Raw genomic sequence first — 17,577 nt, 5'->3', positions numbered from 1 at the left:
TTCCCTAACAAGCCCAAAGACACTGCAGTTGTGACAGCCAAAGTGACAGTGTGTTTGCTGGCAGGGAAACTATGGCTCACAATCTTATGTATCAGCTCTGCTGCTGGGTGGTGGTTTGCTTTTACAAACCAATTGCAAGAAAATCACAACCTGAACAGACGGTGTGTTTACTGGCAGGGAAACTATGGCTCCCAATCTGATGTATCAGCTCTGCTGCTGGGTGTTTGTTTGCTTTTACAAACCAATTGCAAGAAAAACACAACCTGAACATATTAACACTGACGATTACTGAACATATAGTTAGGAAATAAAAGCATGTCAGTTTTCATGGCAGAGATTTTTGAGGTGCTAGTAGTCGGCTGGATAACAACGTGGCAGAGATCAGTGGGACCTGTAGCAGAGTGTGTTTTCTCCTGTCCTCCCATGCCACAACCCCCAGCTCCCTGGTAAGGAGGGATTGCTACTGGCGGCTGTATTCTGTTGCAGCTGTATAGAGTCCAATCATTTATTGCCAAAGACAATTCACGGCTACTTTTATTTTACTAAAGAAGGACAGAGCCTACCTCAAGTGAAAAGTGAAACAAATTGTATACAAATAATAGATCCTGTACATATTTGATTTATTATGTAAGGACTAGAGCTCGACCGATTTATCGGTTGGCCGATATTAGGCATTTTCCAAACTATCAGTATCAGCATTTATAATAGCTGATAAATGAATGTTTGAAAATTAAAATATAAACAGACGAAACGCCCTCCAACCATGTTATGAGTGTTGGTGTCCACCAGAGGGTGCTCTACAACAGATCGAGTCTATGCGACCTGATTGATCTACAGGATGGCCAGTCTGAGATCTCTTCTTGTAGGGTCACGGGTCATGATGCATATGCAAACGTGCTAGCTACTGCAAAATACAAGCAAGCTAAGTGTCCTGGTTAGCGACTTCCATTGATATAAACAAAAGAAGGGATATAAAAAAAATGTTTATTTGTCAAACTATCATTGCTATTCCGAAGAAGGACTGTTAAAAGGTATGACACTGGTTCTCCATTGATTAGCTGTTAGCCCTGCCGATCAGCTGTTAGCCTAGCAACGCTAACTTTCAGTCAGATGTAATCAATACTCTCTGGGCTGTCCATCATTGCTCCATTGGTCCTCCCTCCACCACCTCAGAGTTATTCGCCGCCTGGCTTCTTTGTCACTCTCCTCTGCTGTGGTCTCCACTGGCTCGCAGCAATGTTGGAGGGTCGCTGCTCCGCCATTGCTGGCGGTGTCTTCAGGTGTTCATCGCTGGGATCCTATGTCGCCCCCACTGTGTGCACAGAGCCTCCAGACGCAAGTTTGTTTATAAGGATGGTTCATTTCCTCTGTGCGGACTGACAGGCAATACATTTATTCTTTGTTTTGTTTGGTTCACGACTCAAATATCTACAAATAACTGATGTTATGGAAATCTGTTTATGTTTTGTTACGCGTTTCTGGATTTATTTTTTTCATATACCGAAACATTGGAATTTTAAATCACCAAATATTTGTGTCAGTATCTACCTTAAAAATCCCTTATCAGTCAGGCTCTAATAAGGACAAAATATTGTGATAGATATTATTTATATGTAGACTATTTATCGTGATGATAACATACTGTGAGATTGTAGTAAACATTTAATATGTGGCCTGACACACTAAATTGTAGTTGTATGCAACTTATTAATGTATTTCTCAAAAACTTGTTCTCCTAATCATGCAAATATCTGTGTATCTGCTTACAACTACCTCACAGTGTGTTATAAACCATTTATCAAATGTTTTTGTAGTCTATTTTATTGAGGCGTTAAAGTTCAGCATTTCAAATTTCAACACATATTGTTACCACTAATGTTGAAATGTGATTTTTCTTCTCGCTGTAAACATCAAATGTCTCAATGTTATGTCAAGCAAGATGATTAACAGATTAATAGTTTTTTTTTTGATATTGCATCATCACAAGAGAAGACATTCTCCTTCATGTGTCACTTTTTAAAAAAAATATAATTACATTGATTATATGCCAAATGTTATGTTGGTATGAGTGTAAAACAAAAAAGACCATTGTAGATCATTGCAATGTTTATCTATTCTGTACTTCATCACAGACTCTTTGTTGGATGTCTTACAGAACTGGGCATTACTCAAAGTAGCTTTCCAGACTTGCTTGGCCAGTATGTCCCTCTCACCCCTCCCACCACTCCTGCATATTACAGCTCACCCTGAATGTGACCCTTCCTTCTGCTTAACATGCTAACTCATTAGTAATTCACTTTCATGTAGGTAAATTCTTATTCTTCCTGCTGTTTTTACTCCAATGAGTTGACTCTCACTAGAGCTAGAGCTAGAGCAAGGACAGACAGATTAATAACAGAGAACAATACAGAAGCACACCAGTAAAACCTGCTTGACAGAACCAAGATGATTTACGTAAGAGAAGCAGTTTGTCCTTTTAGGACCCTGACAGACCAGGTCAGCAAAGGGCAAATGTCAAGACTGTCAGCGGGTGCCTGTGGCCCAAGTGTTTACAGTGCGTCTTGCGCTGTGGTGCAAAAGTGGCCAGATTAGTCGAAGTGGTGAAAATGGTAGGCAAACACTGCTTAATTTCACCGTGGTGTGTATTTCCACAGTCCTAAGTCTTCCAGTTTCCCTTTTCAAAGACCAATACAGACTGCTGCCACCTTGTGGTATGGAGAATTATTTCCTCTTATGTGGAGGACACGTGCTAGTCGGCTGTAGTCTTCAGTCAGTTCAACAGTTTTTTGTTTTTTTTTTGGGCTGAGGCAAGGCAACAGTTGACCTCTGTCATTGCTAGTTCTTTGATGTTTGATTGGTGATACTGGGTTCCTTTAACTTTAGGGTTCACCCATTATAACCCAGTATTCCTGAGCATAGCATCACAATCACAACACAGATACCCTAGAAGTTACTGATTGTCCCATTCTAGTGGCCCACACTGGGAGTTGTTTGTAAAGAGTATACTGTGATACTCGTGCAGAGAGAGAGAGAGAGAGAGATTGGGCAGGATTCAAGGTTGTAAGAGTAATGTAAATGTTGAAATTAACCCTTTAATTATAGCACAACATTTTGCCAAAAAAAAAATCTAAACCAGTGCAGGATAATGACATATAAATGCATAAATATTGCATAGATAAATATAATATACAAATACACATCTAGCATTAAATAACATGCTCTTAAATTTCTTGTGAACTAGACTATAATCTAATGATCACTAATGATGACGACCAGGTCTTGAAAGAATATGATAATCACTTTATTCTCAGCTGTACTGTGTTTAGTATGTAGCATTCTAACATGCTAAACTAAACTTATGAACATGGTAAACACTGTATCTGCCTTTAAGTTAGCTTGCTAACATTGTTATTATACAGCCTAAGAGAGTCTCTAGCATGTTCCACTATCAATTAGGGCTGTCAACGAATATTCTAAATTCGAATATATATATTCGAATATTTAAAAAAAGATGGAGATTTGATTGTGAAAATTGATATTAGACTGTGGAAAAAAGACACATCAGCGGCTGCTTTGCAAGTGTGCACTACATGACGGGTCAAGGACAAGTCACAGGAGTCGCACTTGCAAGCGTCACTCACTGCTGAAAGTGACATGTGACAAAAACCATGGCAGATGCAGATGGCAGAGAGAAAAAAGAAATATTCTATAAAGTTATATTCTAGTGTATGGTGTAGTGTATTCTAGTCCATGGTCTAACACACGATGACATTGAGTAAGGCCCCCCCCTCGAAAGATCAAGTTTGCAGACCGCTAGCTTAACCTAGTTTTAGCAGCCTCAGAAATGACTAGGGATGTATACCGAGGACTGGTACTTTTTGGTTCCGGCTCTCAATAGGGTCGGTACCAAAAAGTTCTGGACAAACGGTACTGTTATTGGTACTTTGATATGTAACTGGATGTTGTATTGTTATTTCTGTGCTTGATTTCCTGTCTGCTTGGTGCTAAATTCAGCTGACGTGCTCCGACATCCACCAGATTTTCATATCTGGTCCTGGTCCTGGGTTCAGGAGTATTTGTAATTGCATAGTTTCTGTTCTGTTGAAACTTTATTATTACCTTGTGGTAATAAAAAGAACGTTGAATCTTTTAACATCTTGTAAAGTCTTTATTTTTTTTACACATAATTACATGTTGTAGTGTCGATAAGAGTATCGATAAGTATCGGTACCGGTAAGGAGCATTGGTATCGGTATCGGTATTGATAAAATCATAATGATATCCATCCCTAAAAATGACTGCACGATAACAATACATTGCAGTATATGTCTCCAGCAAGAAACTGCTATCAAAAAGCCATAGATAATGCTCCGAACAGCACCAAACTTCAGCAACTGTACAAATTGGGTCGCAGCACCTATAGTTCGAGGCATCATACGTATACTAGCTTAGCTGGATTTCTATTGTAAAGTAAACACAACTCACTATTCTCCTTCCCCAGCTTCCTGTTGTGGGGAAGTCCCTGCGAGTCGATTACCAAGTGCGGTTAGAAATGCTCAATTCCGTTCTCAATGCTAACTTCTATAAGCCGGTAGGCAAGACACATATGAACTTACGATTGCTTTTCTATGGACTAATAATCATGCATTTTCATCCTTGAGTTGAGCAACTCTAGTGCACTCGGTAATTGACTCGCAGGACTTCCCCACAACAGGAAGCTGTTGCAGGAGAGTGGTGAGTTGTGTTCACTTTACAATAGCAATCTGGCTAAGCCAGTTTGATGCCTCGTCCTATGTGCTGTGACCCTATTTGTACTGTTGCTGAAGGTTGGTGCTATTCTGAGCATTATTTGTAGCTTTTTGATGGTGGTTTGTTGGTGGAGGCATACTGCAATGTATTGTTACTGTGTGGTCATTTCTGAGGTTGCTAAAACTATGTAAGCTAGCGGTCTGCAAACTTACACTGGAATATCCCTTTAATAGGCGTTTTTATTTTGTTGAAACAAATGGTATACTTTCATATGGCTCTATCTTATTCTGCAGTGGACGTGTTGCCTGTCTATTTCACACAGGTTCAGCATCTCCTTGATTACCTGTTTTACATGCTTTGCTGTCTGAGACCCATGAAACTAGTGTGCATACCGGCACATTGTAACTAGAAAGTGGAATCAATGTAATGTAATATAATGCCAAGATCATAAGGCATACCAGGGATTCAAAAAACTCCAGATGATGAAGAAACCCTGATCCTCTACCATGGAGATGAGCTGGTTATCCAAAGCGATTAATTTACTTCCTTTTCTGTAATATTTTGTTGTGTCAAATGAGTGGTATTAAATGCGGCTCTTTTGTTACGACCTCGCTAAACTGTCAATTTGCACGTTGCATGTTACATGTCGCTGCTGGACTGCTTTCACTTTCTAATTTAAGTTATTTCCACACTGCAGACATTTTATCCACAGGTTTGCCAGAATAACGTTACATGCATGTCTTGGGTCCACGTTCAAAATTGCTGATCCCCTTTCAGTGGAAAAATGCCCAAATCTGCCCCGATCCCGATCCTGCTGGCTGGAGTAGGCATTCATAGACCACTGTCTTGATTTATACCATTCTTTTTTTTTTTTTTTTACAGTGATGGACTCAAGATTATAGTGCAAAACATCATGTGTTAAATGGCAGTGTCTCCCCTGATCACTCCCCTTCCTTTACCATTCTGTTCTGTTACCTCTTTGTTAACCCCCCTCCTTCATATGGAGAAGTAACGCATTCCCTCAGTGCCTTTTAAGATTCCTTCCACTCACACCCATTCCTCCCCTCCCATTTGTCAAGTCAAGCCTCTCTTTGCCTCTCCCTCCACAATCTCAGTCTGCCTGAATGTGACGCCTGTGTTGGAGACAGATTACTCTTTATAACTACAACTATGGAAGTTATTGGATTGAACCTTGACTGAAGGCGAGCCTCAGATTCTTTGGGCTCTCCTTTATTTACTCTCTACTGCTTTGAAAGCACAACCTCTATGTACCTGGTCCTGTGTGTTCTATGGGGAGGAAGATTTTGTGGTGGCAGAGCAGCATGGCAGCCCCCTCACTTCTTCTGTACATTGACTGGTAGGAAAACATAACACAGCTTAAGAAGGTTTATGGTTGTCATGTATCCTGTCTGTTTTGGATGTAAGTGAGCAACAGATTTGATCAGAAGTTGAATTACTTGTCTTTTGTGCTAGACAGCTTGTTGGACTTAATGCACGCTAGTCTCTCTATGTAGTTTGTTCTGGTTGATTATTAAAAACAAAGCTTGCAGCATTTCTACATCATGCTCACTGCTACCTATGTCATGGGAAAAAAGAAAAGCTAGTACAAGAAGAGGGGGAGCAGAGTACTGAGTCGTTTCCATGCCAGATGCCTTCATTGTTAGCTGAAGCATACAAACTGCCAAGACACCTTATTACCTTATTTTCACACACAAGACTGAACACAAGTGTTGTGAAATCCCAACATGCCTCAGAGGCTTGACCACAAACCAGTGCAAAACCTCAGCTTGAGTCGGGCTGGGCTGGGCCCTTGATCAAGCATTTGTGTGTGTGCGTGTGTGCGTGTGTGTGTGTGTGTGTGTGTTTTTTTAATAACTCAAAATAATGACTATATTTCCTGCTAGAAAACGTGCAGCTCGCGTCTTTCTGCATTGTTGTTTGCATTTGTGTCGATGCGTGGTCTTACACGTGTCTTGTCCTCACGATGAAAACGTGGCTTGTCACATACATGCCATCACTCCCCGAGACGCAAGAAGAAAGCAAAAATATAGTCAGTTATAACAGCCCACGTGTTAAAAAAATGTCGGGTTTAAATCAGACTTGGGCTCATAATTACACTTAATGTGTCAGGCTGGGCCTGCTTGGCTCGGCTTGGGTCGGGTTGGGTGGCTTGGGTCGGGTTGGGCTTGACAAAAATAAAAAAACTGTGGAGCTACCGGGAGACACGGTAGTGGATTCTCACTTCGTCCCATCCCAATCCCATGACAGAGTAAAACAATGAATCTTCTCCATTGGCGGTGATGTGATATAGTATATCCAGTGTTGGGGCTTTAATTAACCAAACTAGAATTGTTCCTGGAGTAGCTTTGCTGTAGTTTAACTTCTTCCAGTAATAAAGTAATAATGATAATAATACATTTAATTTTTATAGCACCTTTCAGGGTACCCAAGGACACTTAACCAAGTGGAACAAACAAAACAAAGAATAAATGGATAAACAGAAAACATATAAGACAAAGAAATAGAAAAGTTAATTGATGTGGTTGGATCTAGAGCTGATAGGCCTTATTAAAAAGATGTGTTTTTAAGTCTCTTTTGAAAGTCTCCAGAGAAGTCAGTTTGCAGATATCTGCTGGGAGAGTGTTCTAGAGAGTTGGGGCTGTCACACAGAAGGCTCTGTCTCCGAAGGTTTGTAGTTTGGTGTGAGGGATGAAGAGCTGGTGTGTGCCTGATGATCGCAGTGTCCGAGACTGGGTATAGGGGTGGAGGAGGTCAGACAGATATTGGGCGGTGAGGGAATGGAGAGATGTACAGGTCAGGACGAGAATTTTGTAACTGATGCATGATTTAACTGGGAGCCAGTGAAGGCGGATGAGAGTGGGGGTGTTGTGTTGCCAGGGCTTGGTGCGGATGAGGACCCTGGCAGCAGAGTTCTGCATATACTGGAGCCTGTTCAGGGTTTTGGAAGGGAGCCCAGACAGGACTCCATTATAGTAGTCCAGGTTGGAGGTGATGAAGGCATGGATGAGGGTCTCTGCCACAGGTTCGGAGAGGGAGGGCCTGAGTCTGGAGATGTTTTTGAGATGGTAAAAAGCTGATTTAGTGATGGATTTTAAGTGTGATTGGAAAGATAGCGTGGAATCAAGGATGACACCCAGGTTGTGGACTTCTGTGGATGGACAGATAGTGCAGCCATCCACGTCCAGGAGAAGATCTCCAACCTTCTGGAGCAGTGCCTTGGAGGCCACAACCATGAGCTCTGTTTTATTGGTGTTTAGTTTGAGCAGATTTGATGTCATCCAGAGTTTTATATCATGCAGGCAGTTGACGAGTGACTGTGGGGGTAGCTGGATGGACAGTTTGGTGCAGAGATATGAGTATCATCAGCATAAGAATGGAAGTTGAGACCATGTCTATATTTTGAAAGAACTGTGTCCTATTTGTAGCATATACATTTCAAAGCTCTCAGCAAAATAGTTTGGCTGAAATTAATGTTTGTTGTTTATCTTATCTTTATCTTATGTTTATCTTGTAATAGGCCATGCCCACATTGACCAGTCATGACCACCTTCAAGATATGACCTCAGGATTGGCCCCACACCATACCGACCAAATTATGTAAAAATTGGTGCGGCCGTTCAAGGTATATAAACTTTCCATATTTTTAGCCCCCCCTAGTGGCCAAAATTTGTCAAATTCTGCTCATTCCTTCCCAGTCTCATGGCAACCAAGGATGGTCCTAGGAAACATGTCTGGTTGGATAGGCGTTCCTTTGGCCCCTCGGTCTTAGCCTCCTAATTACAATAGGGTTCCTAGCACCGCTGGTCCGAGGAAATGCGCCTGCTTGCCTATGTGTTCCCTCGGCCCTTTGGGCTTGGCCCCCTAAAAGAGCTGTTGTTTACATATTCTAATTGGATTGGGGATTGGACTAACCATTGCTTGATCATCATCTATCACAGACTAACCTCCACCCTTCAGCTAACATGAACCGTAGCTGGCACCTTGTCTTAAAATATGAAACACAACCGCTGTCTCTTCTGTTGTTCTGTAGCTGGGACAGAATATAGGCAACAACAGAGCAATTTGCGTGTCTAGCTTTGAGCGACGACATTGTGAAACACTGCTGGACACACCGAACTTCACCTTGGGGATGAACGCCCCCCTCCTGGATCTCTTATCACCATGCAGAGGAGGCCGGCCCATGGTAATGACTCCTTTCGCTACGTAACGAAAGGAGCAGATTGTGAACAGCCTGTAGGAGTGCTGTGTTACCAGTTGGTGGGCTGTAGAGACCATGCAGGAATTGCTTGTTTTCCTCATTCTGGGAGTTGGCAGGCTCAGGGAGGACCAGCTTTTATATGTAGAGACCAGAGAAAACATGTTTTTTTATGATATGGGACCTTTAATGCTGGTGTTCAATGGGTGTTTTTTTGTACTAGACTTGTGACAGTGACCAGCTCACATGATGTCACATAAGTTGTTAAAATGCACTGTGGGTGGCCTGTGCACATTTGTTTTTTAATGCAAAGATTCCTTTTGTGAGCCTCTCTCAGTGTTGAACTCATGCACATAACTTAAAGCAGCTCATGGTGCCCCAACAGTGACCCACTGAAGATTGCAATCATCAGCTTGTGTTCCTCTTGTTGCTCTGAGGTATGATGGCCTGATGGTATGTCCTCCAATCTGTTCATCTTTCAGGAGCCTGTTTGCACGGAGGGTGAAGGACAGTCGACCAGTGGAGCAGAGGGATCCAGGATGGAAGCTGTTTGGGAAAATCCCACCTCGGGAAGGCCCAGCTAAGGATCCTAAGAGAATACAAAAGGTAGAATCTTATTTTTTGAGATTGCAGCATTGTCTCATGAAAAATGAAGACCCCCCACCTCATTGACTACATTTACTTACACACAGGACACCAGGATTCTGTTTCTATATCTTGGAAATAATCAGCTCACAACTTTTCCTTTCGCCTGATTCATTCAGTCTGTGATCATGGAAGTTATTTCGTGTTTGGAAGGGGTTGATATTTTGCTCTAACCAATTGGCAGAGACTTTCGTCGATAATGACATAATTTTCATGCTATGTGGGGGTCAAAATGAAGTCTGAACAAGTGAGTTTTTAGTCTTTTGTGGAAGATGGCGAGTGACTCTACTGTCCTGACATTGGTCGGAAGATCATGTTTGGAGGTAGATGAATGCAGTTCCACTGACGGCCTTGAAGGCCAGCACCATCATCTTGATATGACTCTGAAAACATTTTAGGCAAGAAAAAGTCTGTTTAGTCACAGAATCTTGCTTGAGAATTCATCAGCAAGATGCCACTCAATCTCTCCTGGATCGAATGAGGTGGTGGCTCTTCCATGCAAGTAAAATGGAGGTATGTTTGCCATTGTTCATTGTTATGACCCGGCTCGTTAGGGGAAAGGGAGGCAACATAAAACCAGGTGTACTTGGTAAATTAAAGTTATTTATTCGCCGGAAGCAGGATTGTCAGTAAAACGCAAACAATAGATGCGACGGACAGAGGGCCTGCGAATGCTATTTAAATCAATAAACAAGTACAACCAAAAGAGGTCTTGTAAAGATGAGCTGCTGTTGCTACAACAAAATGAAAATAAAACCTCCCCGTCTAGTTCCCTACATACTCCAAACCAAAAACAGTCTAAATAGCACCCCATCACCTAGCGCAGGGGTGGCCAACCAAGAGCCACAGTTTTTACTGTGTTACTACAAAGAGCCACATCATACACATGGGCACACATGAACTACCCCAATCCCTTCCCCTCACTCTCTCGCTCTCTCTTACACACAGAGACCTCTGCTCTGCCAGATTTACAGTAAATGTCACACATCAACATGATAATGACAAAAACTGACTCCCACAGAACTAAGACCACAGGTCAGTCGTTTTCAACAATGAACACTGTATGCACTGTCTCACAAACAAACTCTCAACTCTCTTCAATGTTCAGTTCATGTCTACAAACAAAAATATAATATAGGGTTTTTCTATAAGTGAACACTCTCAAAGTGCAGACTTTCTCAACCAAAGTGCACAATTTCTCAATCAAAGTGCACACTTTTATAATAATTAAAAAACACTTAATACTTTTAAACTTTACTTTTATACTTTTTCTCAGCAAATCCACAACTGCAATAGCCATTGTGACCAGCTGTTCTGTAGGCAGCTGAGTTTTAAACTTTAAAAGTATTAAAAATAATTTGCCTTCACTGTAAAATATGTTTTTTAATTATTATAAAAGTGTGCACTTTGATAGAAAAACCCTATAATTTACAATAGCATTTTTTTGCTTACCATGCATGTTGCTTAGTGGGACTTCTGGCATTCCTTGCCCTCAACAATCCTTTTCAAGTCTGGTTTATAGTCAGTTGTTGCCACTCTAAGCAATTCCTTCACATGTGTGTCTGTCAGAACAGAGCGATGCTTTGATTTCACATGTTTCAGGGTAGAAAACAGAGACTTGCAGATGTATGTTGACCCAAACATTGACAGTATCTTCAGCGCAGCCCGTTTGACATTTGGGTACTTTTCCATTGGCACACTTTTCCAGAATTCAATGGTCCCTTCTCTCAAAGCAGGTTTCAGTTGGTCCTCTTCACAAAGATCGATCATCTCCAACTCAGCTGCAGCCTCATCTGTGATCAGTGGTGTTTTCAAACAGCCCGTCTCCGCATTAAACGGGTCAGCGATGAATGTAATCTGTGGCCTTTTCAGTTGAAGATCACGGAACCGGGTCACAAAGCTTTCATACAGGTTTTCAACCATTGTTGCATATCTGGCTGTTTGCTTATTCAGGACGGTGTTGGTGACGTGCCCGCTGGCTTTTAGCAGAGTGGGAAAATGCGTTAAATCTTTCTTCTGAATATGCGTCTTGAACAGCTTCAATTTGTTGGCGAACGCAAACACACTTTGCACCAGGTCAGGCAGTATTTTTGACTTACCCTGCAGGGTCAGGTTCAGTCTGTCCAAGTTGCACAGCATGTCGACCAAAAAAGCCAGATCCATAGTCCACTTAAGGTCTGAGAGCTCGGGATAGTGCTTATCCTTCTCTTCCATGAACAGTTTCACAGCATCAAGAAGCGACAAAGTACCTTGCCTTTTGACAGCCACCTCACAGTGCAGTGCAGCGGCAAGTCACCTGGAAGGGATTGGTCCAGCTCAGCGATGAGGTTTTTGAATTGTCTGTGGTTTAGCGCATGTGTGCGAATGTAGTTGACAATTTCCATCACAGGCTTCATGACGTTATCTAAATTCAGTGATTTAGACACGAGTTGCTCCATGTGGATGATGCAGTGGAAATTCCAAAACTCTGGAAAAGTTTGGTCAGCTTTGCACAGCCCCACAAGCCCGTTCACAGATCCGATCATGGCTGGCGCTCCATCCGTGGCTGTCGCAGTTAGTTTCGATATGGGCAGATTTGCTTTTACAAATGCAGCCACCATTGTTTCTTTCACATCTATGCCACGGGTTCTGTCTTTTAATGGCACAATATCAAGGAGTTCTTCTTTGATCACACAATCTTTTGACACAGACCGTGTAAATATTGCCAGCTGAGGCTTGTCTTGTATGTCACAACACTCATCCAATGCGACGCTAAAATACTCACAGGCTTGAAGGTCGGAGTGCAACTGTGATTCAATAGCCGTGTTAATGTCTGATATTCTGTGTTCAACCGTGTGATGGGACAGTTGGATGTCTGATACCATTCGTTTTAATTTGTCGTTTTCAGGAGACAAGATTTCAACTATGTCACTGAGGCATGTTTTGATGAACTCCCCTTCATTGTATGGCTTTTTAGCCCGTGCGATGTTCCAAGCAAGTTTATATGATGCGAGCGTTACGGTCTCTGAGTGCTTCATAAATTTTTGGAACACTTGTGTCTGCTTTTCTGCCTGACCTTTCAAAGTTACCAACTTGTGCTTGCGAAGTTCAGTCCCCTTTGGAAATTCCTGGTCGATGTTAGCATGGAGTGAACTGAAGTGCCGCTGAAGATTTGAAGCCTTGAAAAGCACAAATGATGCTTGACATATAAGGCAGAATGGCTTGCCATTACGTTCAACAAAAAAAAATAAACTCTCCCACTCTTTTAAAAACATCCTGTGTTCATCTTCATATTTTCGTTTTGCTGTGCATTTTTTCCCTGCCATTTTGACAGTGAATTTGGTAGGCCTACACACTACTCAACGAGTTTCCCTCCAAGTCATTTGCGTCAAACGCGCATGCGCGTGATATGCACGGACTGTAAAAAACACACAAACACAAAATTCGACATGAATGTAAGAGCCGCGGGTTGGCCAGGCCCGACCTAGTGGATCTAACAACGAGAAAACTGCAAGGGTGTGTGATCAGTTCTATTTTCTAGCTATGCCTGGCCCAGTCAAAAGTTTCCTTAAGCATACTGTGCCTTGTTGTTTACAGTTACAGTATATAGCTCTGTTCTGCGGAGGAAGAATGGACTGAAACATTTGCATTAATTCTCCCTATAACCAGCACCCATGTGCTTAATATGCCACTTCTGCTGCACTTTTCCTTTAAGTCACCACACACTAATCAACATAAATGCATTTTTCCTTGTCACTCATTTTTTTTGGCAAATGTAATGAAACAGAAAGACATGGAAACTAAACGAAAACGAAACGATGAAACAGTACTGATGTGGGGTTACTCCTGAGGCCAGCCATAGAGTTAAGTAACGATTGGTCAAAGTGGGCATGATTTAGTACAACAAATCCAAATCGGCACACATTCAGCCTTTTGCACTTCCAGCGCACTTCCCATTACAGCGAATACCACAGATTAGACGTTGGCCTGTGTCCTGACTTTTGCCCAGAGCCCTTCATCCTTTGGGGCAAACTTCCGTGGGCTCTCCAGTGCGCACGGTCCTAGTTGCGTGGGGGGGCTTGGCCCCCGTTCATAACTGCTTGCAGTTCTAGTTTTAGATTAGATGTTACACATGAACCAACAATAGTTTTGGTTGGTTTTGTCAGTTTGTTCTGGTGATACCATCTGACTGTGAATGAAGACTTTGAAAACATTAGTGATTAAATGTGGTTAACGACTGTATTTTTGGACTCTTAGCTAATTTATGGTAAATGTTACTACATAATACTGTTAGTGTATCAGAACATTTGAAGAGAATATAAAGTTGGATGCATTTCAGTTTCATTAACTTCTTCATATTTAAAATGCGCTGTCAAATTCTACTTAATTACAGTTAGATACAGTCTGTTTTTTTTCATTCACGTGTTTGCTTATCCCACACTGTAGGCCAGCCACCCTTTAAAACAACAAAACCACAAAAGTTGCTTTATCTGGCCTTGACGTAGTCTTTCAGCTGTGGTTTATGCTGCTTCCCTTTGTCCTGGGTTGTGCAAAATGTTCAGCTGCCTGATTACACACAATAAAACCACTTGTACTATGTTGAACGACTGATTCACATCACAATAAACAGCAACATTAGCTTTCTGATGTAGGCTTATACTTAAATGGCCTGCTTTTACCCCATATATATACCCCAGGTAGTGAATGTTTTAGATGAATATTATTTGTGTTGACTTGTAGTACAGTTGTTTAAGGTAAAATGGATGAGCAACCAGCTTTGATAACAATAATGCCTTTTAGCAGAGCTTATCTCTGTATCATGGGAAAGTAAAGACCAAGTATAGCAACATTATGACACCTGCTCATAACGGATAACATAAAAAATGATCATGGCTGAGAACAGACTGTGCAATCTCAGTTGCGTTCTTGAATACCACATACAATGCCCTGAGCCAGCACTCCCATCACTGATATTTAGGTCCATTTGCTTTCTTTTGAATTTCACTCACTGAAAAGCAAACAACCACTCACTGGTTATTCCAGTAGTTCTGAGAATGGACAGAGAATAGATAATAGAAAGACGGGGCTTACAGTCAGTGTTTGAAATTCACTCATGGTTTTGGTAGCATGTGGGAAATAAGAATATGTGCACAACCAATGCTTTTTATTGCTGTAGACAAAGCCCAACCGATATATTAGTCTAAAGAACACAGTGCATACATCGATGCTTTAGGTAATTTATAATTCCATTTTGAGTTAAGTTTAGTGTTTCAGTTCACTGATGTCATCTCAATAACTTTTGTTGTTAAACTGTAAGATATCCTGCCTCTGTCACATATTTTTGTCACAGGTATTTGATAACCACATTTGATGTGGTTGTTTATATCAATAGCCCTATTCACACTGCCATTTGGATGCGGGGATCCCGTGCCAATTCTCCGCCTCTGTGTGAATGTCTTGTAGGCGGCACTGGGTGAATTTTCGCTCCGGTGCTGATACACCTCTGGAAGTAGTATCAGAGGCGCAGTATTAGTGTGTTGGTCTGACAGTCTGATAACTATACTGGTCCCTCACTCAACAAAATATAGAGAAATGTCCCACAAAGCAATGTTACATGACCAAACAAAAGTAACGTAGTAACTGTAACTGGTAAAGGTCCTTGGCAACTTGTATGATGAAAAAAATACAACAGATATAGGTGGAGAAGCATCTGTTCTCCCGCCTGTCCTACCAACTCGTAGTCACGTTTCTGCCCGAAAAACTGTCTGTCACCGGCAAAAAACGCACCTGTGTCTGTCACAAGTGTTTGTGTGGAAAAAAAATCACAATGACTGTCAGCCCTCCCGACTGAGTCTTCAGTGAACTTTCCCCCAGAAAACAGCCTCTCTCCCTGTGAGTGACAGTCAGACAGCATCTTAGTTTAATGATGGCGATTATGTAATTATGTCATTTATAGCAAAAAGCATAGCTTTGCCACTTTCCAGGATGTTTGATGGGTCAGGATCTCAGTCCCAACACATTATAACAGCATCCATATGATTACAAACCGTCAGTGGCTTTAGATTAACAGAGGGACACCTGGGGAAACACCTTGAAAAAACACAGACGTCATCATCATGACGTGTCCCGTCACGCGTCTTTAGGAGCCGCAGCAACGGGTTTCTGTGTGAATTACACAGCAGTTCGTCTTTAAGGCAGAGATGCTTGGCTCTGTGTGAACAACCAACAGTGGAGAATTGCCGAACCGCTGCTACTGACTAATAACTAGCTAGTTAGCTACTAGAATTCTGTCACAGCAATTGCAGCCCCAGAGATGATAGATAAGAGAATTGTGTTGTGAATTGTGTTGTGAAAATCTGATATTTCAACCCTTATCATAGCAATGCTACATTTAGGGACTAACAAAGCTATGTGGAGGGTTGATGGTACACTACATTTCCCAATAGCATTCTGCAGACAATGGACTACTAGACATGGACTATTTTATAAAAAATAATGTGGCTATTCTCTTACAGCTATATTCAAAGTTATTTTCATGTGGCACATTTTAAAAACTTCTAGCTATTTCTCTGAGCTTCTTCTCCAAGGGCTCGCTATTTTGTCCATCAAGAAGCGGTGTAGAGCAGTAGGACACGGACATGAATGTATTTGTTAATAACATGACTTTATGAGACCTTTCTTGATGTGAAAAAGCTTCCAAGTTGTTTGCTTTTTTCTGAGTAGCTTATAGCCTGTTTTCAATAAAGGATGACATATAGTTTTTTCTAATTACTGTTTTAAATGAGCTTCATAAGCATCTCAAAAATGTAAATTCGAATTTTTCAAATGAACAGCGGTAGCACAAGAAAATGGTATTTCACACTTGTATTGCTCTTTGTCAAAGACAAAATAGCTATTTAACATGCAATTTCTATTTTTCTGTCAGACTTCGTGTGTAGTGTGGCAGTTACATGCCACAAGCATGTGATTCAGTGTTTGTGTTGCTCAGTAATCTGAAATTCAAAATGTCAAGGTCTTTGAGAGGCCATTCTCAGATAGACAGCTGGCGAGTGAACACTCCTATAATTTCACGCTGCCAGTGGGCAGCTGATATAAACTTTTTTTTTTTTTTTTTTTTTTGCAGTGATCTGTCAAATACCTGTGACAAAAGTATGTGACTGAGGCAGGATATTTTACAGTTTAACAATAAATGCTGGCAGACAATCTGAGGCCCAATTTAGGAGCAAAGTAGCTCTCTACTGGTAAAATAAACCAGAGAGCATGGTGGCAGCTTGTAATTAGAGCCTATCGAAACCTGTTATTGTGCATCTGTTTACCCTTTGCCTGAAACCTCTCTGTGCTGTCAAAGCTAGGTAATGTGCAGATTGCACAATTTACATGTCAGCCCTTAAACATGTCATGCACTGGCCTTAAAAAGCTTGTCATGTTGACTATCTTGATTTGTTGGTTAGAAAATAAAACTCTTGGATTCACACAAGTATGAGTGCACACACATGTACACACTCACGCATGTGCTAAATATCTTAAGTCCATCTAATCTGTGGTTGTAACCTTATATTTGCCTCTAGGAATCAGTTAACAAGGCTAGGCTTTCAAGCTTTTGTCTTGCCACCAATGCTGCTGTTCAAAGGTAAGGTCTGTAAAGCCTGTTTGTTTGTGCTTGCGTGAGTGGAAAACTTTAGTTGCCCAGGTTATTGTTCAGCTGCTATGAGACGCACTGCGTGCTCCACCAGCAATTTTTCCCCTTTGAGAGCAATACAATAACTTTAGTTTTAAATCCAAATTTACACTGGTTTGTATTGCTGTGCATCTGGGGACGTGGTGCTCCATTATATCTGGAGGCACCAGTACAGTGTCTGGCCACAAGGAATTGCTGCCAGATGAACAAAAGTAATTGTTCTGTAATCTGCTGAAATTATAAATCACATTGTGTGGAGGCCAAGACATGTCACTGGGATGGATGAGCGATGCTGAATTAAAATCCAGTG

The 17,577-nt window shown here is 41.4% G+C and overlaps 1 protein-coding gene across 3 annotated transcripts in view; it reads left to right on the top strand.

Moving 5' to 3' along the window:
- Nucleotides 1-17,577, top strand: part of tbc1d14 (TBC1 domain family, member 14) — a 72,600-nt gene that overhangs the window by 23,328 nt on the left and 31,695 nt on the right. For all 3 annotated transcript variants that reach the window (XM_037112182.1, XM_037112184.1, XM_037112183.1), the window contains exon 4: nt 9,448-9,571. In XM_037112182.1, coding sequence (XP_036968077.1) covers nt 9,448-9,571 — 124 coding nt within the window. The remainder of the gene's footprint in view (nt 1-9,447; nt 9,572-17,577) is intronic.

Source organism: Acanthopagrus latus, chromosome 10, assembly GCF_904848185.1.
Source record: "Acanthopagrus latus isolate v.2019 chromosome 10, fAcaLat1.1, whole genome shotgun sequence".
Classification (NCBI taxonomy): domain Eukaryota; kingdom Metazoa; phylum Chordata; class Actinopteri; order Spariformes; family Sparidae; genus Acanthopagrus; species Acanthopagrus latus.
The sequence above is the reverse complement of the archived record's forward strand: the minus strand, read 5'-3'. Positions and strand labels throughout refer to the sequence as shown.